General features: G+C 43.8%; 1 protein-coding gene across 14 annotated transcripts in view; it reads right to left on the bottom strand.

Annotated features, from left to right (window-relative positions):
- HSPG2 (heparan sulfate proteoglycan 2) overlaps positions 1 to 20902 on the bottom strand; it is a 332003-nt gene that overhangs the window by 78378 nt on the left and 232723 nt on the right. For 8 of the 14 annotated variants that reach the window (XM_033922874.1, XM_033922879.1, XM_033922877.1 and 5 more), the window contains 11 exons: positions 18996 to 19073; positions 16392 to 16527; positions 15769 to 15920; positions 14648 to 14786; positions 12139 to 12290; positions 9343 to 9469; positions 7855 to 8006; positions 4840 to 4969; positions 4562 to 4713; positions 2876 to 3005; positions 1061 to 1212 (listed from right to left, as the gene is read on the bottom strand). In XM_033922874.1, coding sequence (XP_033778765.1) covers positions 1061 to 1212; positions 2876 to 3005; positions 4562 to 4713; positions 4840 to 4969; positions 7855 to 8006; positions 9343 to 9469; positions 12139 to 12290; positions 14648 to 14786; positions 15769 to 15920; positions 16392 to 16527; positions 18996 to 19073 — 1500 coding nt within the window. The remainder of the gene's footprint in view (positions 1 to 1060; positions 1213 to 2875; positions 3006 to 4561; positions 4714 to 4839; positions 4970 to 7854; positions 8007 to 9342; positions 9470 to 12138; positions 12291 to 14647; positions 14787 to 15768; positions 15921 to 16391; positions 16528 to 18995; positions 19074 to 20902) is intronic. The other 6 variants (XM_033922881.1, XM_033922886.1, XM_033922885.1 and 3 more) reach the window with 2 other exon arrangements.

Here is a 20902-nt window from a genome sequence, read left to right as displayed (position 1 = left end):
CCCATACCTCTTTAAATCTTCTCCAGTGCAAGCAACTTCTCTGGCCTGTTGCTCGCGCCGGCCTGGCTCCCCTCTGAAATCACTTCCTGATCACAGGGCCAGGAAGTTACATCAGAGGGAAAGCCAACGCTGGAGAAGATTTAAAGAGGTGGGGGGAGGGAGCAGAGAAGGGAGGGCATGAGTGTGGCATGGGGAGGGGAAGGAACAGGGGACTGCTGGACTCATGAGGGGGGGGGGCTGCTTTTAGACACGCAACTGCACCAAGGAGGGCACGGAGGCAACTCATGGCAGATGCTTCGCTGCAGGGACAAGGACATTCACTGCTCCACAGGGCAGTGAATGGCCTTGTCCTCGTACCCAAGGGAACCAGTCTTTTTTCCCCCATGCTCCTGTGGATTACCTGTGGGTAACAGTCACCGTGTCATTCTCTAATCTGAGCTCAAAGACCCTGGTGATAACACTAGCATTGGCAGTGCAGTCAGGCTACATTGTCAAGAACATGAGAAGAGCCTTACTGGGTCAGACCAACGGTCAATCAAGCCCAGTAGCCTGTTCTCACGGTGGCCAATCTAGGTCATTAGTACCTGGCCAAAACCCAAAGAGTAGCAACATTCCGTGCTACCGATGCAGGGCATGGAATCGGTACAGAAGAGGTGCCATGTTGTGTTGATCCCTTAGGGTTTGTTTGGGTTTTTTTTTTACTGTAACATCTAGTCCTTATCATATCTATAGCGTCTGGTGGTACCTATGTGCAATTGGTGATGAATCAAATTCTCTCAAATAAAATTAATGTGTTATGTTTCTAGGAAATTCATGGTTGATTTGCTCTCCTGGTTTAAGTATCTCCCTTGATGGATTTAGCTGAAATTTGGTAGGAGTGTAGACTCCCCCAGAAGACATTTTCCTAATACATGTCAACCAAATCTATGAATACCTACAGAGCACAATAAGAGCCTTTAACAAAAAGGAAACCGAGCCGAAGGACAATCAAGTGGCATTGTTAGGAATCCAACATCTTCTGCTCTGTAAGTTGGTGAAGGAAAAGATTCAGCATCCGTACCTGATGATTAGATTCGAGGGCAGCACTTGGTCTGTACCATATCACTGTGGGTCGCGACTGGCCTGCAACGACGCAATTCAACTCTACAGATTGTCCCTCGGTGATGGAAGTTGATGGTGACTCAATCCTCACAGGAGATACGATGTCAGGGGCTGAAAGAACCGAGAGCAAGTGAAAGGAAGGGATTTCCAATCATTGCTGGATTTACAGTCTAAGTTTGAACCTGAGGCAATGAGGGTTAAGTGACTTGCCCAAGGTCACAGGGAGTGTGGTGGGATTTGAACCAGGCTTCCCCGATTCTCAGCCTGCTGCCGTAACCATTACGCTACTCCTCCTAAGAGAATAAAGTTGGGGAGGGGGGGGGGAGAGAGGCAGCTGGGACCAAAGACATCTCACAGAGACTATGGGCCAGTACCCTGGACACTCTCAGGATTGGCTGCTCAGGGAGTCTCACTCACTCCTTGTATGGTTGGTTCCATGCACTAGAAGTTCAGTTCCTCTCAGTAAGCGGATACTAGATTTACTTCAAATTATGAGAGGGAAGTGTGCGTGTGGGTGCATCTGTCCATCTGTCCGTCCCTGTCTCTGTGTATGTGTGCATGTGGGTGTATTTGTTTGGCAGTGTCTGTCTGTCTTCTCTGCCCGCGTGTACACCACACATTTAGATAGAAACATAGAAACATAGAAATTGACGGCAGAAAAGGGCCATAGCCCATCGAGTCTGCCCATACCAATGATTCACTCCCTGATTCTTACTCTCCTACAGATCCCACATGAATATCCCATTTTCTCTTGAAATCTAACACGCTGCTGGCCTCAATCACCCGCTGAGGCAGCTCGTTCCAATGATCGACCACCCTTTCGGTGAAGAAGTACTTCCTAGCATCACCCTGAAATTTCCCTCCCCTGATTTTCAGCGAGTGTCCTCTGGTTACCGAGGGCCCCGTAAGACTGAAGATATCATCTTTCACCACTAAACGCCCAGTAATATACTTAAAGGTTTCAATCATGTCTCCTCTCTGTCTTCGCTCCTCCAGTGAGTACATATGCTCATCTGTCTCTTCTAAGCACGTTCATGTGTAATGCTATTCAAACAACTGGAATAATTGCATTTCCTACTGTAAAAAGTGCACATAGAAAAGATTTTTCCATATCATTTTTTTTTCTTTTCAAGCTGGATCAATTCCAACATCTTTCCTTTAGAAAAATGCTAAAGACCTCCTTATCTGACAAATTCTTCTGAATGTGATTGTTGTCAACCGCACTGAACTGAGAGGTTACTGCGGTATAGAAGTTAATTTGTTATGTTAAAAGAACCAGCTTCACATTTCCTCGGGCCTGGCTTTCAGGTTCCTCCTGAGTTATGCTCGTCTCAAAGTCTTCTCCATCGGGGTGGAATAAACAATAGCCTCAATACCACAGATTTTAATATGCTATCCACTGGTGTCTATCACACAGCTTTGCACCCTTTTTTTTTTTTTTACCTTGTCTGCAGACCAAATGCATCTCTGCCAGCTTTCTGCATCTGCTCCACAGTGCAGACCAAGAGGAAGAAGGGGGTAACATGTAGAAAAGCCCCAGGTAGTGGCAGATGAAGGTTCATGGATGTCTTAACCCCAGCAGAGGCCTGATCAGATTAGACTAAAAAGGCCCCTATCCACAAAAAAGAGAGGAATCGGTTCATTCATCCATGGACCCGCTTTGAGGTGGTAAGAAAACCTCAACAAATAGCAAAAGCTGGAGCAGTCCCCTAGAACAGAAGAGTAACGATCACCCCCGCGGTGGAGCAAATAACCGATATAAACCTTTACTCACAGACAGCAGAGCTACCGACGGAGATTGTGACAGATCCTTCATAGGTGCCACTGCCCGTGCGAGCACGGCAAATGTACTCGCCGGAATCAGCCACGGTGGCCTGCACAATACGAAGCCGGGGGCCCTGGACCTAGCAAGAGAGACCAGAAGAAATGAGAGCTCATGACATAGAAGGGTGCCTGGGTGTAAGCTCACTGGCCCAGGAACAAAAGCTTCTTGAGATCACGCCAGGCTGCTCCCCTGAGCACTAGGCGGAAATGAATATTTATTTTTCCTGCATTTTCCTTTTTCCCTCCCCTTCCCCAATAACTTTTTCTTCTGTTTAAATTTATTTTGTTATTTTAGGTCAGGGGTGTCAAAGTCCCTCCTCAAGGGCCGCAATCCAGTCGGGTTTTCAGGATTTCCCCGGTGAATATGCATGAGATCTATTAGCATACAATGAAAGCAGTACATGCAAATAGATCTCATGCATATTCATTGGGGAAATCCTGAAAACCCAACTGGATTGTGGCCCTCGAGAAGGGACTTTGACACCCCTGTTTTAGATGCATAAAAAAGTTTACTCTAGTCCAGTGGTTCCCAAACCTGTCCTGGGGGACCCCCCAGCCAGTCAGGTTTTCAAGATATCCCTAATGAATATGCATGAGAGAGATTTGCATACAATGGAAGTGACAGGTATGCAAATCTCTCTCATGCATATTCATTAGGGATATCTTGAAAACCTGACTGGCTGGGGGGTCCCCCAGGACAGGTTTGGGAACCACTGCTCTGGTCTATTCGAAGCAGCTACCTTCACTTCTAAAGCACTTTGCAGGTCAGAAAATCCCAACGCAATGCCTCCATGTACAGATTTTAGCTTCAGGTTTAGATTTTGGTTTCAGATGCAGGTGCTGTGCTTGGATTTGGAGAAAACAAGTCGAGGCTGACTGAATTGCAATTTTGGCACCAGCACTGGACTAAAATCCGGATTTGGGGTTTGGCAGAAAATGCCAGTGCCTTTTTGTCTGACACTGAAATTCTCTGCCCTCCTCCCCTGCAAGCCTGACCTCCGAAGAACATGAGTTCCCCTGCTAACCTGGCCCCCAGACCCTCAGTAGACCCTCCCCGGGCCTACCTTAAGAAGGCTTGGTGGCCTAGAGGCCTCTTCAGGGGCAGGAAAGAGCCCCACTCTTTCCTGCCCGCTGCCACAGCTGCTTTAAAATGGCTGCCCAGATTGCCCCTGGCAATTTAAAGCAGCAGCGCCAGGAAGGCATACTAATTTATCCTCTATTTTGAGGAATCTAGCATCCGTTGCTGGCATTACTTGGTGAAAGAACCAAAAGGAAAAAAAAGGGGGGGGGGGGTCCAACCTTGTCTGCAGTGAAAAAACCAACCAGGAACAAACAAACCAAAACTGCAGATATGTACAACGATGTAGGCAAAATTTATTGTGACCCTAGGTGTGACATATTATCCGTTTGTTTTTACTGTATATCTCACTACAATTTTTTGTGACATATGTTTTTTTCCCTTTTCTACTATGGACCCCTGATGAAGGTTGTCCGAAACACGGACCGTGTTGGGTCCCTTGTTTGGTAAAAAGGTTTTTAAATATACTTTGGTTGTCACAATAAATTTTGCCTACATCGTTGTACATATCTGCAGTACTTGGTGAAAAACAGATCCCACATGTATATTAAAAGGTACCTGATGATTGGATGAGAGGGCACCCCCTGGCCTGTACCACATGACCGTGGGTCGCGACTGGCCTGCAACAACGCAATTCAACTCTATGGATTGTCCCTCGGTGATGGAATTTGATGACGATTCAATCCTCACAGGAGGGCCGACACCTGAGGCTGAAAGAGCCAACAAGATCATTTATTAAGATATCCTTGTGCAGTGGCAGCCACGGCGTGGAATAATTCCCACTGTAACTAATCACGCGTGCAACTAGCGGAAAAGGTTGTGAAGTCTCTACTCACAAGAAGCAGAGCTGGTAACCGAGATCGTGACGGAGGCCTCGTGCATGCCAGCGCCGCTGCTAACACGGCAGATGTACTCGCCCGAATCAGCAGCAGTAGCCTGTACAATGCGCAGCCGGGAACCCGAGACCTAACAGAGAGCGGGTGAAAGGAAATGAGTCATCTTGCACACATGGTTGACGCCCAGTGGATAACCGCTTCCTGGACTTATCTTCATCCCCTCATCAGCTGCCCGTTTACTGCGCTACAGGACAAGTTATAACCCAGGGGTGGGCAACTCCGGTCCTCAAGGGCCGGAATCCAGTCAGGTTTTCAGGATTTCCCCAATGAATATGCATTGAAAGCAGAGAATGCAAATACATCTCATGCATATTCATTGAGGAAATCCTGAAAACCCAACTGGATTCCGGCCCTTGCGGACCGGAGCTGCCCACCCCTGCTATAACCCCAGCTCTAAGAAGGTGTTCACAGCCAAGTGCGTTATCTGAATTCAGAACACAAACATGTAAATTAAATCGGTTCTTGGACTAATGAATATTCATGGTGAGCATCTTATTTATTTATTTATTTAAGTATTTATATACCACTAGGGCAGGGGTAGGCAATTCCGGTCCTCGAGAGCCGGAGCCAGGTCAGGTTTTCAGGATCGCCACAATAAATATGCATGAGATAGATTTGCATCTCAAGGAGGCGGCGCATGCAAATCCATCTCATGCATATTCATGGTGGAGATCCTGAAAACCTGACCTGGCTCCGGCTCTCGAGGACCGGAATTGCCTATCCCTGCCCTAGGGGCAAACTCCATAAGAAGCGCCCAAAAGTTAGGCACCGTAAAATTGGGCGCTGTTTAGCGAATCGCGCTGAGCGGCACCTATTTTGGAGGCGCCCAAGAAATAGGCCAGCTCTAGGCACCCCTAAAAGTAAGGCGGCCGTGCGAGCGCTTAAGCACAGTGATTCTGCAACAAGGCGCCTGACACGAAGCCACGCCCACACCTAACGTGCATAGAGCCTATTTTTTTGTTTGAAGGCCGCCTAAACTTTTAGAGGCGCCTTGTTACAGAATCATGCTTTCTTGATAGGCGCCTAAGTTTCAATTATTGCTTTTTGGCCGCCCAGTGGTATAAATTATTAAATGGACTTATTAAAAAGAAATTGAAAAATGGTCTAAGAGACATTTGGAGCATTGGGATCAAGCATCAAATTACTGCATCTCAATGGCCACGAATTTGGTCTTGGAGGATGAGATGTACAGTGTCGGCATCTATGAGACATACATGTTATTTTTTTTTGTTACATAGAGCATTCTGGACCCCTGTTCGGTTACAAAAATTGGATAGCTCTAAGTCTAATAGATGTTGGCACTGTCATCTCGAAGCAGAGACTTTGGATCATTTATTATTCTATTGTCCATTTATTATGACTTTTTGGAAATCAATTTGGGACCAAATTAATTGTTTATTAGACAACCCAGTGGCATTATCATAAGATACTGGTATGTCAATGAGAGCAAAAAGTCAGATTTCTTCAAATAATAACAAATTATTACTTATAATGCAGTCAACAAATTGCATATAATTGGAAAAACTGGAGTAGATTAAATTATAATTTCTGCTGGAATTCCTTATGTCATATTTATAAAATGGAAAGATTTATTGCAATACAGCGAGGATGTTTTAGGAAATTTCAAGATGTGTGGGAGCCATTACTAAAATATTGTACTGATTAGATGACATTTTTTCCCTTAAATTTACAAGTTCAATAGTGAGGGGGGAGGGGGGGTTATTTTACTATTACATATTCTATAAGATATTTGATTATATGGTAGGAAAGGGGGGGAAGGGGGGGTGATAAGAGTTTATGTTTTGTACCAATGATGATTATTAAGTGATGTATTTATTGTTAATTTGTTTGAATATATTTCACACTTATTGTAAATTTGAAAATGAATAAAGAATTATAAAAAAAACAATTATTGTTGATTAAAAAGCTTAATTGACACTTCGAAAGGCGCCTCCGGAATAGGTGCCTAACATTAGACATTGGTTACAGAATTTGGGCCTTATAGCCTAAGTGGTTTACATTCAGGTATTCAAGCATTTTTCCTTATCTGTCCTGGTGGACTCATACTCTATAAGAACATAAGAATTGCTGCTGCTGGGCCAGACCAGTGGTCTGCTCACGCGGTGGCCCTCTGGTCTAAGGCCAGCGCCCTAACCGAGACTAGCTCTATCAGCGTATGTCCTTGTTCAGCAGGAACTTGTCTAACTTTGTCTTGAATCCCTGGAGGCAATGGGGGATTAAGTGACATGCCCAGGGTCACAAGAAGCAGTGTGGGATTTGAACCCGCAACCTCAGAGTGCTGAGGCTGTGGCTCTAACCACTGCACCACACACTCTTGAAGATCGTTCCTGTTTGGCAATGAGAATGAGTTAAAAATGTTAATACTGTATCATTCCTCTCTGGGAAATCACCTCCGTTCCTCACATATTTCACCAGTAGGAAAAGCCCAGTGAGAGATGCCTGCTTCACAAGGTCATTAAGGCCATACTGAATCTACTCTGACCCCCCCCCCCCAAGAATGAGCGACTGGATTTTCCTTTGGAAGTTACCCCTTAGCAAGGTTGGTCATCTCGCTTCCCTCTCACACATCACACCACTGATACACCCAAAATCTCAATTGACGTCTCATCCTCATGACTCCTTTGTTGCGCCTTGATTGTCTCGTCGTTGAGGCCTCCTTGGGATCCCTTTTTGGTGTCTTCACACCCAAAATCTCATCAGCTCCGACATGAAAGAGCCACATACTCCACTCCTACACTATGCCTCATAACCCCCCACCGCTGCTTTCTGCCTTTCCATCATCTCAACCTTAGCGCCCTTCTTCCCTCTTCTCCGAGGCCGCTCCCTCTCCTTCCTTTGCCCCTTTTTCTTAAATTGTCATTATTTGGGGGAATCTAGCGAATGCTGCTATTATAAATTGTGAAACAAAAGACCCTAAATATCTAGAGAAGGTACCTGATGATTGGATGAAAGGGCCCCCCCTTTTTTATACCATGTGACCGTAGGTTGTGAATGGCCCGCAACCACACAGCTCAAGTCTACTGTCTGTCCCTCGGTGATGGAGTCTGATGAAGATTCAATCCTCACTGGAAGGGCGATATCCGAGGCTGGAAGAGCCAATGGAAATAAGGTTGTAGGCGGCAGTCTTATTGCATCATTTGGTGCTTTGCAGGCTCTCTGCAAAGAGCCCCAAAATATGAGAATAAAGGAAGCTCCTGTTCTTAATTATGTTATACAGTAAAACCTTGGCTTGTAATCCAAAGCAAATTTCCCCATGAGAAATAATGGAAACTCCAGACGATTCGTTCCACAACCTACAACCGTTGATAGAAAATACTGCACTCTACACTCCCGTGTCAGAGAGAGAAGAATCATCGGCTCAGTTGTGACGCACATTTACAGTGCGTATTTGTATGGCAAGACCTCGCAGCGTCTTCGGTTCAGTTGTGAAGACGTGCCCCGCAAACACGTGCTCGTATTGCAAGACAAGTTAAATTTTAGTTTATAACATTGTATTGAAGGAAATAACGAAGTATACAATAATATTATACAATAAGATGTTCATTACAATTATATTCACAATACTAATTTTCATACATATTTCTATCATTCCTCCAAAATATATTTCCATATTACCTCATACCTCTATACATTCCCCCAGTCCCATTCCCCCCTTCCCCATCCCTGCCCCCTCCCCCTTATTTATGTTTAAACATTTTATTACAGGAATAGAATAAAAAATACATATAAATTATACAAAAAGATATTCTTTACAAATAATAAATAATTCACAATTGTTAAAATTCTTATCCATATATTATAAAAAAAATTCTATCCCTTCCATCCCATAATCAATTCCCCCCTGCCCGGATGAAAGCTGACAAAAATAAAGAAAAATAAAGTTAAAATTTAATAAAACACTCGCATACCAAGATTTTACTGTATATGTATTATTTTAGATTATTTTCCCACACCCCTGACACAGGCTTCAGTGTTATAGCCGAAACACAGACCATGCCGGGTACCAGAGAGTCCGAAAGGATCCACAAAAGGCTGACACTTATTTATAGATGTGTTGTATTGATTAAATGATTTGAAACTCAACACTGACATAGGTCGATGTGTACAGTTCCCTCCCCACTTTCTTTCTTTTGTTGGTTTTTACCGTGGGGTTATTGGCTCTCATACCTGCCTTGCGGGATTACCAGTCATTCGGGGTTTCAGGATTTCTCTAATGAATATCCATGAGAGAGATTTGCATATAATGGAGGCGACATTAGGGATACCTTGAAATCCTGACTGGCCTTTAGTCTCCCGGGACTGGTTTGAGAACCACTGGTTTAGTCTAGCGCTAAACAAGAGGGTGGGGAAAGAGAGTCAAGGCTGAGATTAGGGCAAGGGACAGAGCAGGCAACCAGCTGATTACATGCAATCATAACTTACAGATGGTGCTGCCAATGGAGATGGTGATAGAGGTCTGCAGGACGCCAGAGCCACTGCTGACGCGGCAGATGTACTCGCCAGAATCAGCTGATGAAGCCTTGATAATCCGCAGCCGGGAGCCCGAGACCTCAGAGGGAAAAACAAAAAGCAGAAGGGTCAGCATGAAGACGACGACTGCGCTTGCACGTCAAATCATAATTCTTTATTTTTCCAAAGATTTCTTCTTCAGATGCGTCAACTGATCTGTTTAGAGGTCGGTGGGGTTGGAGCAAGATTCAGGAAACCTCTGCAACTCAGCCCTACCAGCAGGGATACGGGTGACTAAAAATTACGCCAGGTGTACACCTGGCAGGGCCTCCGCGTGTGCGGATCGCCGGACTTGATGGACTGAAGGTCTGATCCGGAGATGGCGCTTCTTATGTTCATTTTTAATGCCAAGATCAATATCCAAAGTAGAGTTCAAAAATTCTTATTTCTTCTTTCTCGATGCACCCTAAAAGATCGTGATAATAATTTATAGTAATATCATGACTGTGTAAATCTTAACAAAAAAATCATATCTGGGCTATCAGATCAAGAGGGATAAAGACCTCGGACTTTTTACTTATCGTTACAAACCAGCCAAATGGCTGTTCAGTTGGATCAGACAACCCTCTTGTATATTTGAATTTTGAATTAAATTAATAATAATATACTTATTAAAAATTCTTATGTGATAGGTTGGTGTTGAGTGGGCTGACCGGCATAAGACTTTGATAATCTATCACATAAGAATTTTTAATCCTGAAACCCTACTGCCTACTATTTAAAACCATAAACGGAGACAGCCCGGCCTATCTAAACAACCGCTTAATCCAAATTACCTCAACCAGACATAGGAGAACCCACAAACCGTTCACGCATCCCCCAATCAAACGAAAAAAACTGTACGATGGCCAGACAAGCAGCAAAACTGGACTACCAACTCTCCAATTTACTGATAACGACCCCAGACTACAAATAGTTCAGAAAAGAAATACAACCATCCTATTCAAGAAATCCTTGAAGACAAACTAACACCGCAAGACTCTTCCCAATTCTCTGAAGCAACTCGCTCTTCTCTTCAATTCCTCTGGAAATGGCCAGATAACTTCTTTTGTAATCCACCTTGAACCGCAAGGTATTGGTGGAATAGAAATCACTAATGTAATGTAATAAGCATATTATTATTAGTTTAATTCAAAATTCAAATATACAAGAAGGTTGTTTATGACCGATGATTATAGTATTGTCTGATCCAACTGAACAGCCATTTGGCTGGTTTGTAACGACAAGTAAAAAGTCCGGTCTTTTTCCCTCTTGATTTGATAGCCCAGATACGATTTTTTTTTTGTTAAGATTTAAACAGTCATAATATTACTATAAATTATTATCATGATCTTTTAGGGTGCATCGAGAAAGAAGAAATAAGAATTTTTGAACTCTACTTTGGATATTGATCTTGGGATTTGTGATTGTAGAGTTTTACGTCTGGTTTTTGCATAGTGTGTGTCATTTCTAATGTCTCCAGCCTATATTGTTTTTTAAAAAAAATCATAGAAGTAACAGCATAAAAAAAAGTCTACGTATAATTTCACAGGCAATCTATAACACAAAATTTTTTTAAAAAATAATGTACAGATATTCACATATTAATGGTGATCACAGGTGACATAGTAACATATAGTAGATGACAGCAGATAAAGACCCCGAATGGTCCATCCAGTCTGCACAACCTGATTCAATTTAAATTTTTTAATTTTTTTTCTTAAGCTATTTCTGGGCGAGAATCCAAAGCTCTACCCAGTACTGTGCTTGGTTTCCAACTGCCGAAATCTCCATTAAAACCTACTCCAGCCCATCTACACCCTCCCAGCCACTGAAGCCCTCCCCAGCCCATCCCCCACCAAACGGCCATACACAGACACAGACCGTGCAAGTCTGCCCAGCACTGGCCCCAGTTCAACACTTATATTATTTTCTGATTCTAAATCTTCTGTGTTCATCCCACGCTTCTTTGAACTCAGTCACAGTTTTCCTCTCCACCACCTCTCTCGTGAGCGCATTCCAGGCATCCACCACCCTCTCCGTAAAGTAGAATTTCCTAACATTGCTCTTGAATCTACCACCCCTCAACCTCAAATTATGTCCTCTGGTTTTTCCATTTTCCTTTCTCTGGAAAAGATTTTGTTCTACGTTAATGCCCTTCAAGTATCTGAACGTCTGAATCATATCTCCCCTGTCTCTCCTTTCCTCTAGGGTCGACATGTTCAGGGCTTCCAGTCTCTCCTCATACGTCTTCTGGCACAAGCCTCCTATTATTTTCGTCGCCCTCCTCTGGGCCGCCTCAAGTCTTCTTATATGATTGAATGATAAAGAAGAACCACTTTTCCTGGACATTTTGAAATATGCATTTTACATCTGATTGCGTGCCCCTTGGTGAGTTACATCTCAGATGAAGTAGGTAGCTCCCCGGTTCACATGGTTTACATTTTAAGAGCTAGATTTAAACTAAAGTACATCACTACATTAGCACACATTTTCTGCCGTCAAGGCTGTTGTACAATTTAGCAAATCTAGATATACAGGGAGTTTTGTCCAGTCAATGACCTCATGAGTCAAACATGATTTATTAAGTAGTCTGGTCAGACAACATCCAACAGAGCTCAGCTCTTGGGCAGCCATTCACCGCCGTGATGTCACTTCCTCTCTGGTTAATGTTTTCATGATAAGGCTTAAGAATTCAAAACCCAAGGTCTACCCCCTCCCTCTAGGTACCTGGTGATTGGCTGAGAGGGTGCCCCCAGGCCTGTACCATGTGACAGCGGGCTGCGAGTGGCCTGTAGTGACACAATTCAACTCTATTGTTTGTCCCTCGGTCAGAGAGCTTGAAGACGGCTCGATCCTGATGGTAGGTGTGATGCCAGAAGCTGCAAGAGACCAAAAGGAAGACAGAAGTAGGAAATGAAACAGTTCTTCTATAGAGTTTCCAGTATCACATTCTCTTGAGAAATAAAGGCTCAGAATTAATGTGTCCCTGCATGCAACGGTCGGCCTGCATTTGTCGGAGCGCAATTGTCCTGCGCTCATTGTTAAGAAGCTGCTTAGAATACAGAGAAGAGTAGAATATAACACTTTATAACTATATAGGGCTCTTTTACGAAGCTGCGATAGCGTTTTTAGCACAAGCAGAATTTTAGTGCGTGCTATGCTAGAACTAACGCCAGCTCAACGCGCGAACTAAAACCGCTCTCGCAGCTTAGTATAAGGAGCCATGGTGTATTTGACAGCAGCCACCCAAAAAATTAACGATCTGCACAGGGACCAGGTAGGGGAGGGACAAGGAAGTGACCCATTCAGCAGCGATATTCAGTCAATATATACAGTATATGTTTAGTTTAAACTTGCTAAGAAACCCCAAAATACCGCAAGGAACGATGCACTTGATAATACTAAATGAAATCAAATAAATGTTGTATAAATGTGGTCCAACTGTGTGATAAGCTGGCCGGGACCCGACACGGTCCGTGTTTCGACAAACACATCTTCCTCAGGGGTCCAATAACACTGTAAGTGGGTCACGATGACGTATAAAATCCGTAACTGGTGGGAACAACCTTACCTCCCCCCTTCGGATCCTGAGCTCTCTCCAACTCTTCCACAAACATCTGAAAACCTGAAACTTGAAGGTTTTTTCCTTGGCAGATCGGATTTTATATCCTGTCGAGATCCGATGTTTCTTCCGTGCATTCTTTGGCTACGGAGATTATTTTTTCGTTATGACATTATGGGCTCCTTTTATCAAGGCGCGCTACAGGGGGTTAGCGCGTCCTCGTCAACGGAGGCGTTAGGGTACTAACGCGGCAGGCGGTTTAACGCGCGGTATTCCGCGCGTTAAACCGCTACCGCGCCTTTGTAAAAGGACCCCTATGATTTAGATGTTCCTTTTAATTATATTTGCATTTATACGGCTGTTTCCCTTTAAAACATCTTTCATAGAACCTCCTTTCAATGTTTATAATTTTTTTAAGTACTGGTGGTTTAACGGGTTCATAGACAACGGCGCGAAAGACAAAAGCACGCGCCGACAATTGAGCGCAGCGTGCGCCGCCGCGCCGCTCTAAATTACAGTTTTTAGGGGCTCCGACGGGGGGTTTTGTTGGGGAACCCCCCCCCCAGTTTACTTAATAGACATCGCGCTGGCGTTATGGGGGGTTTGGGGGGTTGTAACCCTCCACATTTTACTGTAAACTGAACTTTTTCCCTAAAAACAGGGAAAAAGTGAAGTTTTCAGTAAAATGTGGGGGGGTTACAACCCCCCACAACGCGGCGCGATGTCTATTAAGTAAAGTGGGGGGTTCCCCCCCATGCCCCCCCGTCGGAGCGCTAAAAACAGTAATTTAGAGCGGCGCGGCGGTGCACGCTGCGCTCAATTGTCTGGGCGCGCCTTTGTCCCGTCGCGCTTTTGACCTGACACCGGTTTAACGTCATATTATTATATTCTTAATTCACATTATTAACTTATTGATGTTTTTACATTCATGACATTGGATTTGATTTTTAGACTTTTGACTTGTATTTTTATTTATGCAGCCTTGACTTTTATTCATGTAAAGTGTATTTCTTTCCGACCTATACACACCCCTGAGGCAGACCTCCACCTGGAGGCCGAAACGCAGACTGTGTCGGGTCTAATTGTTGGATCCTTTCACAATAAGGGCATCACTTTTATAGGACTTTTTTTAATTCACGTGTTTCTACATGTAGTTGGTTTTAAGTTTATAGTAATAAAGATTATTTGTCTCAAGGTTGATGTGTTCTATCCCACTCCCCCACTTGCTCTCTTTCTGTTGGATTTTACGTGGGGTTTCTGTTCCCTTTCCTTCACTCTACATTCCAGTTTACGGATTTTATACGTTATTGTGGCCCGCTTCCTGTGATATTGGACCCCCGAGGAAGACGTGTTTGTCAAAACAAGGACCGTGTCGGGCTTATCACACAGCTGGGCCACATTTATACAACGTTTATTGATTTCAATAAAGACTTGTCATCAAGTACATCGTTCCTGCACTATTTTTTTGCTTTCTTTGTTTCTCAACATTTACTGCAGTCACGTTGGCATTCTGTTTTTGCACAGTTTAAACTTGCTGCCTTTATTGACCAGACAGTGCCAACGCCACTGCAGGCATTTAACTGAAGCCGGTGTGTGCCGGCTGGATACTGGACTTTGGCAGGAGCGCAGTGCTATTAAATATGCACTCTTCATCCACACCGTGCACAAACTTACGAAGACCGGGATGTACGCGCGGGGCCACAGAGACAACGAAGGAGGCCTGCTGGGTGCCAGAATCGCTTCTAACTTGGCAAACGTACTCGCCCGCGTCAGCCAAGGAGGCATGGAGGATCCGCAACCGGGAGCCAGAGATCTGAAGGTTAAAAAGAAGTTGAGACCAGATGATGAGTAATTCATGATGGAGGAAGAGGAGGAGGAGGAGGATGGCGACGTATAACCGCTTTCCCTCATAGCTGCCATCTCCCTTCACCTTAAAACACTGGGCCAGCAGAACGCCGTGATACCCTGCTAACCTGACCCATGCCTGGAATTTCTCAGGGGCTTCATTCAACAAACACAGATGGTGCTTTGGGCCCAGAGACACTACATTAAACCTACATTATGGCAGATCCACAGGAAGAAAGCAGTGAATCGTTCTGCCGTGCAAGTAGTGTTGACAATGGGAAGGGAGTAAAGAGGAACCAACCCTCACCCTCCAATTAGCAGTTCAGTTTTAAAGAGAATTTTAGTATCATCTTGTAAATATGATCATGCCACACCTTTACTGAGATCCCTTCACCGGTTTCCTGTTTACTGGAGGATCCAATTTAAATGTGCAACTGCAATTTTCAAAATCCTAGATGGTATTTTTTCTCTTTTGGTTTCTGTCTCATTTAATTCACAAGAAATCTCTAATTCTAGGAGCTCTCAGAAATACAAACTTGGCTTTCCCGCTGATAAAGGAATAAAAACTATGGCCAATTAGCATTTTCTTTTTGATTCATAAAAGTTTGGAATGAGCTTCTTTCTATAATTAGAGTTCTCTCTCATCTACCCACTTTTCGTAAAGTACTGAAGACGTGATTTATTTCAGAAATTTACTAATGATCCTTCTTTTTCAAATAATCAATCATAAAAGATAAAATTCTAGCCTAACAGATATAGTTTCTGTTCTAATCGCCTGTATAATTTTATTAACCGAGTCGAGCCCTTCTGTTGGGATGAATCGGTATAAAAAAAAAAATCAAAGATTAGATTAGTTCAGCTTTAGTATTCAAGTCTGACCTATTTCAGAGCATTCAAGAAAGATTAAAATGCAGATGCTACAAGAAAAGCCATTCCACTGGCATCCATACCTGGTGATTGGGTGGGAGGCTGCCGCCTGGCCTGTGCCACCTGACTGAGGCTTGTGGCTGGCCTTCAACCATACAAACCAGGTCCACCGTCTGTCCCTCGGTGATCGAATCTAATGAGGACTCAATCCTCACTGGGTCGACAGCACCTGCAACTGGGAGGGCCAAAACACAAGGCTATACTAGTGATTGAGTTCTGTCCATTTTGAAAGTGTTATGTCATGACTGCATGCATACACCAAAAAGGGAGCCAAAGGAGGCCTCAACGACAAAACAATCAAGGCACAATAAAGGAGTCGTGAGGAGGGGATGTCCATAATTCAGCCACAAAGTTCACTTTATTGACAGTAGCACTGCGAGGACGCGAAGACTCGACACTGACAGTTTTTTGGCATCCATGCCTTTGCCAAGAGTATTTCACTCGTGACCCTCAGCTTCGCTTTGGACACCAGATATTTTTCTGCTCGCTTCTAAATACTCTTGGCAAAGGCATAGATGTCGAAACACTGTCAGTGTCAAGTGAACTTTGAACTGCACACCCGTGGCTGAATCATGGACATCTCCTCCTCACGACTCCTTTGTTGTGTCACGAGTGCATGCACCCCTCAGTCCTCTCCAATCCTTACCTCTAATGACGCTGACTTTAATTCTGGCTTCTGTGGATCCAGAGGAGCTGGTTCCGACACACAGGTACACTCCACCATCAGCTGCTGTGATGGAGGGTATCACCAACGTGGAGATGTCCGTCCTCTCTGCGCGGGACTGCAAACAGAATGGGATAGAGGAGTCAAGATGGTGGGCCTGGGCTCAACTGGAATCGCAGGCCGGGCCCTTGAGTCTAGGTGGCCTGATGGTGGTTTCTATGGTAACATAACTTGAACTGAGTAGCTAAGCATTTTAAACTCTGCATCGTGTCTGCACTGTGGAAAATGTCCACACTTAGAGAGGAAAATGTTTCACAGAACAATATTTATATGTAATAATGAATAAGTAAAGGAGATTCAGTAAAGCTTAAATCTATTGCTTAACTTAGAACATAAGAATTGCCGCTGCTGGGTCAGACCAGTGGTCCGTCGTGCCCAGCAGTACGCTCACACGGCAGCCCTCTGGTCAAAGACCAGCGATCTAACCGAGACTAGCGCTACCTGCGTACGTTCTGGTTCAGCAGGAACTTGTCCAACTCTGTCTTGATTTCCTGGAAGGTGTTTCCCCCCTATAACAGACTCCGGAAGAGAGTTCCAGTTTTTTACCACTCTCTGGGTGAAGAAGAACTTCCTTACGTTGTATGGAATCTATCCCCTTTTAACTTTAGAGAGTGCCCTCTCGTTCTCTCTGCCTTGGAGAGGTTGAACAACCTGTCTTTATCTACTTTGTCTTGAATCCCTGGAGGGTGTTTTCCCCTATTTGAATCCCTGGAGGGTGTTTTCCCCTATAACAGACTCCGGAAGAGCATTCCAATTTCTACCACTCTCTGGGTGAAGAAGAACTTCCTTACGTTTGTACAGAATCTGTCCCCTTTTAACTTTAGAGAGTGCCCTCTCGTTCTCTCTACCTTGGAGAGGGTGAACAACCTGTCTTTATCTACTAAGTGTATTCTCTTGATTATCTTGAATGTTTCGATCATGTCCCTTCTCAGTCTCCTCTTTTCAAGGGAGAAAAGGCCTAGTTTCTCTAATCTTTCACTGTACGGCAACTCCTCCAGCCCCTTTACCATCTTAGTCGCTCCTCTCTGGACCCTTTCGAGCAGTACCGTGTCCTTCTTCATCTACGGCGACCAGTGATGGACGCAATATTCCAGGGGTCAGCCGTCTTAGCGCACGCTAAATGCTAACGCGTCCATAGCTAGCGTGCCTTAGTAAAAGAGGGGGGCTAATGTAAGTGTGACATTCACGTAAGCGCCGAGTCTTTTTCTTATCCATATTCATTCACTGTAAGAAGTCATACGCAGAGAGAATACACCTAAAAATGATTCATTTTATACCCAAATGCCATTCACCCTCCCTCTTTATGAAGTTATTGTGTTTATGGACATAAGTCCATATTCACGTGGGGGTCCTTGCTAGCCATTTTAGCGCACGCGAAATGCTAACGCGTCCATTATATCCTATGGACGCGTTAGCGTTTAGTGCGCCTTAGTAAAGGGACCCGTTTGTAAGAAAGCATAAAAAATTCAGAGGAGCACTGCAGTCAAGCAGATGATTTTTTTATGCTTTCTAATTAAGTAAAAGGAACTTATGCCCATCTGTCTGTAAACACAATAACTCCATAAGGAGAGAGGGTGAATCGCTTGTTCACTCTTTCCAAAAATACTAGGACTAGGTGACCTGCGATGAAGCTGCTAAGTAATAGATTTAAAACAAACCGGAGAAAATATTTTTTTCACACAATGTGCAATTAAACTCTGGAATTTGTTGCTGGAAAATGTGATAAAATCAGTTAGCTCAGCAGGGTTTAAAAAAAGGTCTGGATAATTTCCTAAAAGAAAAATCCATAGGCCATTTTGGGGAAATCCACAGCATAAAATCTGTTTTAGTACTTGGGATCTGGCCAGGTACTTGGGACCTGGGTTGGCCAATGTTAGAAACAGGATGCCGGGCTTGATGGACCTTTGGTCAGTCCCAGTATGGCAATTCTTATGTTCTTAAATTCAGCATGCAGGAAGAAAAAGCCAACCTCTCAGACATGTCTGAAAACCAGAAGTACTGGGTCAATATCTTCTGAAAAATGAGCCCTCCTAAAACACTCCCATTACTCTTTACAGCAAGCTGTTAGAATTGTTAGAAATGCTTCCAAAAGCATCCCTTGCCCTTTCAGCACAGAGCACCATAAACAAAGAACAAAAAGACAGAACATATAAGCATGGATTAAGCCAACGTGGATTTAGTCAAGGGAAATCTTGCCTCACCAATCTACTACATTTCTTTGAAGGGGAGAATGAACAGGTGGATATAGGTGAGCCGGTTGATATAACCTATGTGGATTTCAGTCAAACCTTTGAAAAATCTGACCTTAAAGGCCTCTTGGCGCCTTTTGACAAAAAAACAAGGATGCAGATTTTGCTGCCAAGTCTAACCGTATAGCCTGTACTGGAAATCTGACATCTGCCAAAATCCCCCTCCAGTTAGGTGGAAAATTAGCCTTCTTTTCTTACTGTGTCTTTATTATAATTAATTGTACAGCACAAACATCTGTACCACATAAAGGCAAGCAAAGCAGTCCGGGCAGGCTACCTGCAGCTCCTGGATTCGCCTCTGAAGAGCTTCTAGGCTGCTACTTCGGAAGTGAAGGAAACCAAGGGAAGAAAGAGCCTGGAAAGAGAGAGAAAGAAAGAGAAACCAAGGAGGAAAAGACCAGGCAAAGAGAGAGAAAGAGAAACCAAAAGATCAGGCAAAGAGAGAGAAAGAGAAATCAAGGAGACAAAGATCAAGACAGAAAAAGAAAGAAAAACCAAAAGATCAGGCAAAGAGAGAGAAAGAGAAACCAAGGAGATAAAGATCAAGACAGAAAAAGAAAGAGAAACCAAGGAGGCAAAGACCAGGACAGAAAAAGAAAGAGAAACCAAAAGACCGGCAAAGAGAGAGAAAGAGAAACCAAGGAGACAAAGATCAAGACAGAAAAAGAAGAAAGAGAAACCAAGGAGACAAAGATCAAGACAGAAAAAGAAAGAGAAACCAAGGAGGCAAAGACCAGGACAGAAAAAGAAAGAGAAACCAAAAGACCGGCAAAGAGAGAGAAAGAGAAACCAAGGAGACAAAGATCAAGACAGAAAAAGAAAGAGAAACCAAGGAGGCAAAGACCAGGACAGAAAAAGAAAGAGAAACCAAAAGACCAGGCAAAGAGAGAGAAAGAGTAACCAAGGAGGAAAAGACCAGGACAGAGAAAGAAAGAGAAACCAAGGAGGAAAAGACCAGGACAGAAAAAGAAAGAGAAACCAAAAGACCAGGTAAAGAGAGAGAAAGAGAAACGAGCAAAAGAGAGAGCAGAGAAGTCAGGTGACCTCCTTTGATTTTCGGGACCAGTGACAAATGCACACTGTGCTACCTGGATACTGGCTCTGATAAATCTTTAGTAAGTTTAGGAAGAGAGATGGCAAATATTGCAAACAGTCCTTCATCAGCACTCAAAGCGCTATTTTCCAACTCAAAGCCAAGTGCTAATGACCCACAGGTCTGACAGCCTGATATTTTTGTGACAAGCCCTCGTGCATCTCATTTTGAGAGGTAACGATTTTGCCCTCTCCTGTGTGAGCAGCAAAATGGCTAAGTTTAAAGGAAGAAAAGGATCTCTTTCCTCAGTTACAAAGGACAATGACATTGATACAACCCCCATAAGCCTCTCTGCTCTATTCTGCCGATGCTGATCACTGATCATGGGCCAAATTTCTTATTCTGTCCAGATCTACATCTCATCACATAAAATGCAGCCCATATCGCCTGTGACTTTTACATGCAGGACATTTCACTACTCCGGTTTTTTTTCCGATTTAACTCCCACTTTTCCAGAAGTAACACAAGATGAGTTACATTCAGATACAGAGGTATTTTCCTGTCCCCCCAGAAGCCCGATTATATCAGCCGGTAGCAATTTATTTATTTACTTCATTTTTTTTAGCCCGTGCTGACAAAATTAGTAATTTGGACCATTTTTTAAAATTAATATAAGTCATGAACTTGTTTGTAAAATCAGAAAACTTATAAGCCTGAAAACAGAGAATTTATTTTTAATTACCTAAATTCATTACGTACAAAGCCATTTTAAAAGTACAGATACATTTAAATAAGTTTGATAAAAAGCCACATAAAATCTTCAGAGCTCCCCCCAAAATTCTGAACGTTTGAGAGGTTCCTATCGCTGTAGCGGAGGGGTGGCAAAGTCCCTCACTGAGGGCCGCAATCCAGTCGGGTTTTCAGGATTTCCCCTATGAATATGCAGGAGATCTATTTGCATGCACTGCTTTCATTGCATGCTAATAGATCTCATGCATATTCATGGGGGAAATCCTGAAAACCTGACTGGATTGCGGCCCTCGAGGAGGGACTTTGGCACCCCTGCGTAGCATATCTAGCCTATAGGTAAATCCAGCACTGGTTGTGGCGTCAGCTACAAACCTATAAAGTAGATGCAAAACCTCACCACG

Source organism: Geotrypetes seraphini, chromosome 15 (genome assembly GCF_902459505.1).
Source record: "Geotrypetes seraphini chromosome 15, aGeoSer1.1, whole genome shotgun sequence".
Lineage (NCBI taxonomy): Eukaryota > Metazoa > Chordata > Amphibia > Gymnophiona > Dermophiidae > Geotrypetes > Geotrypetes seraphini.
This window is presented reverse-complemented; position numbering and strand designations above follow the sequence as displayed.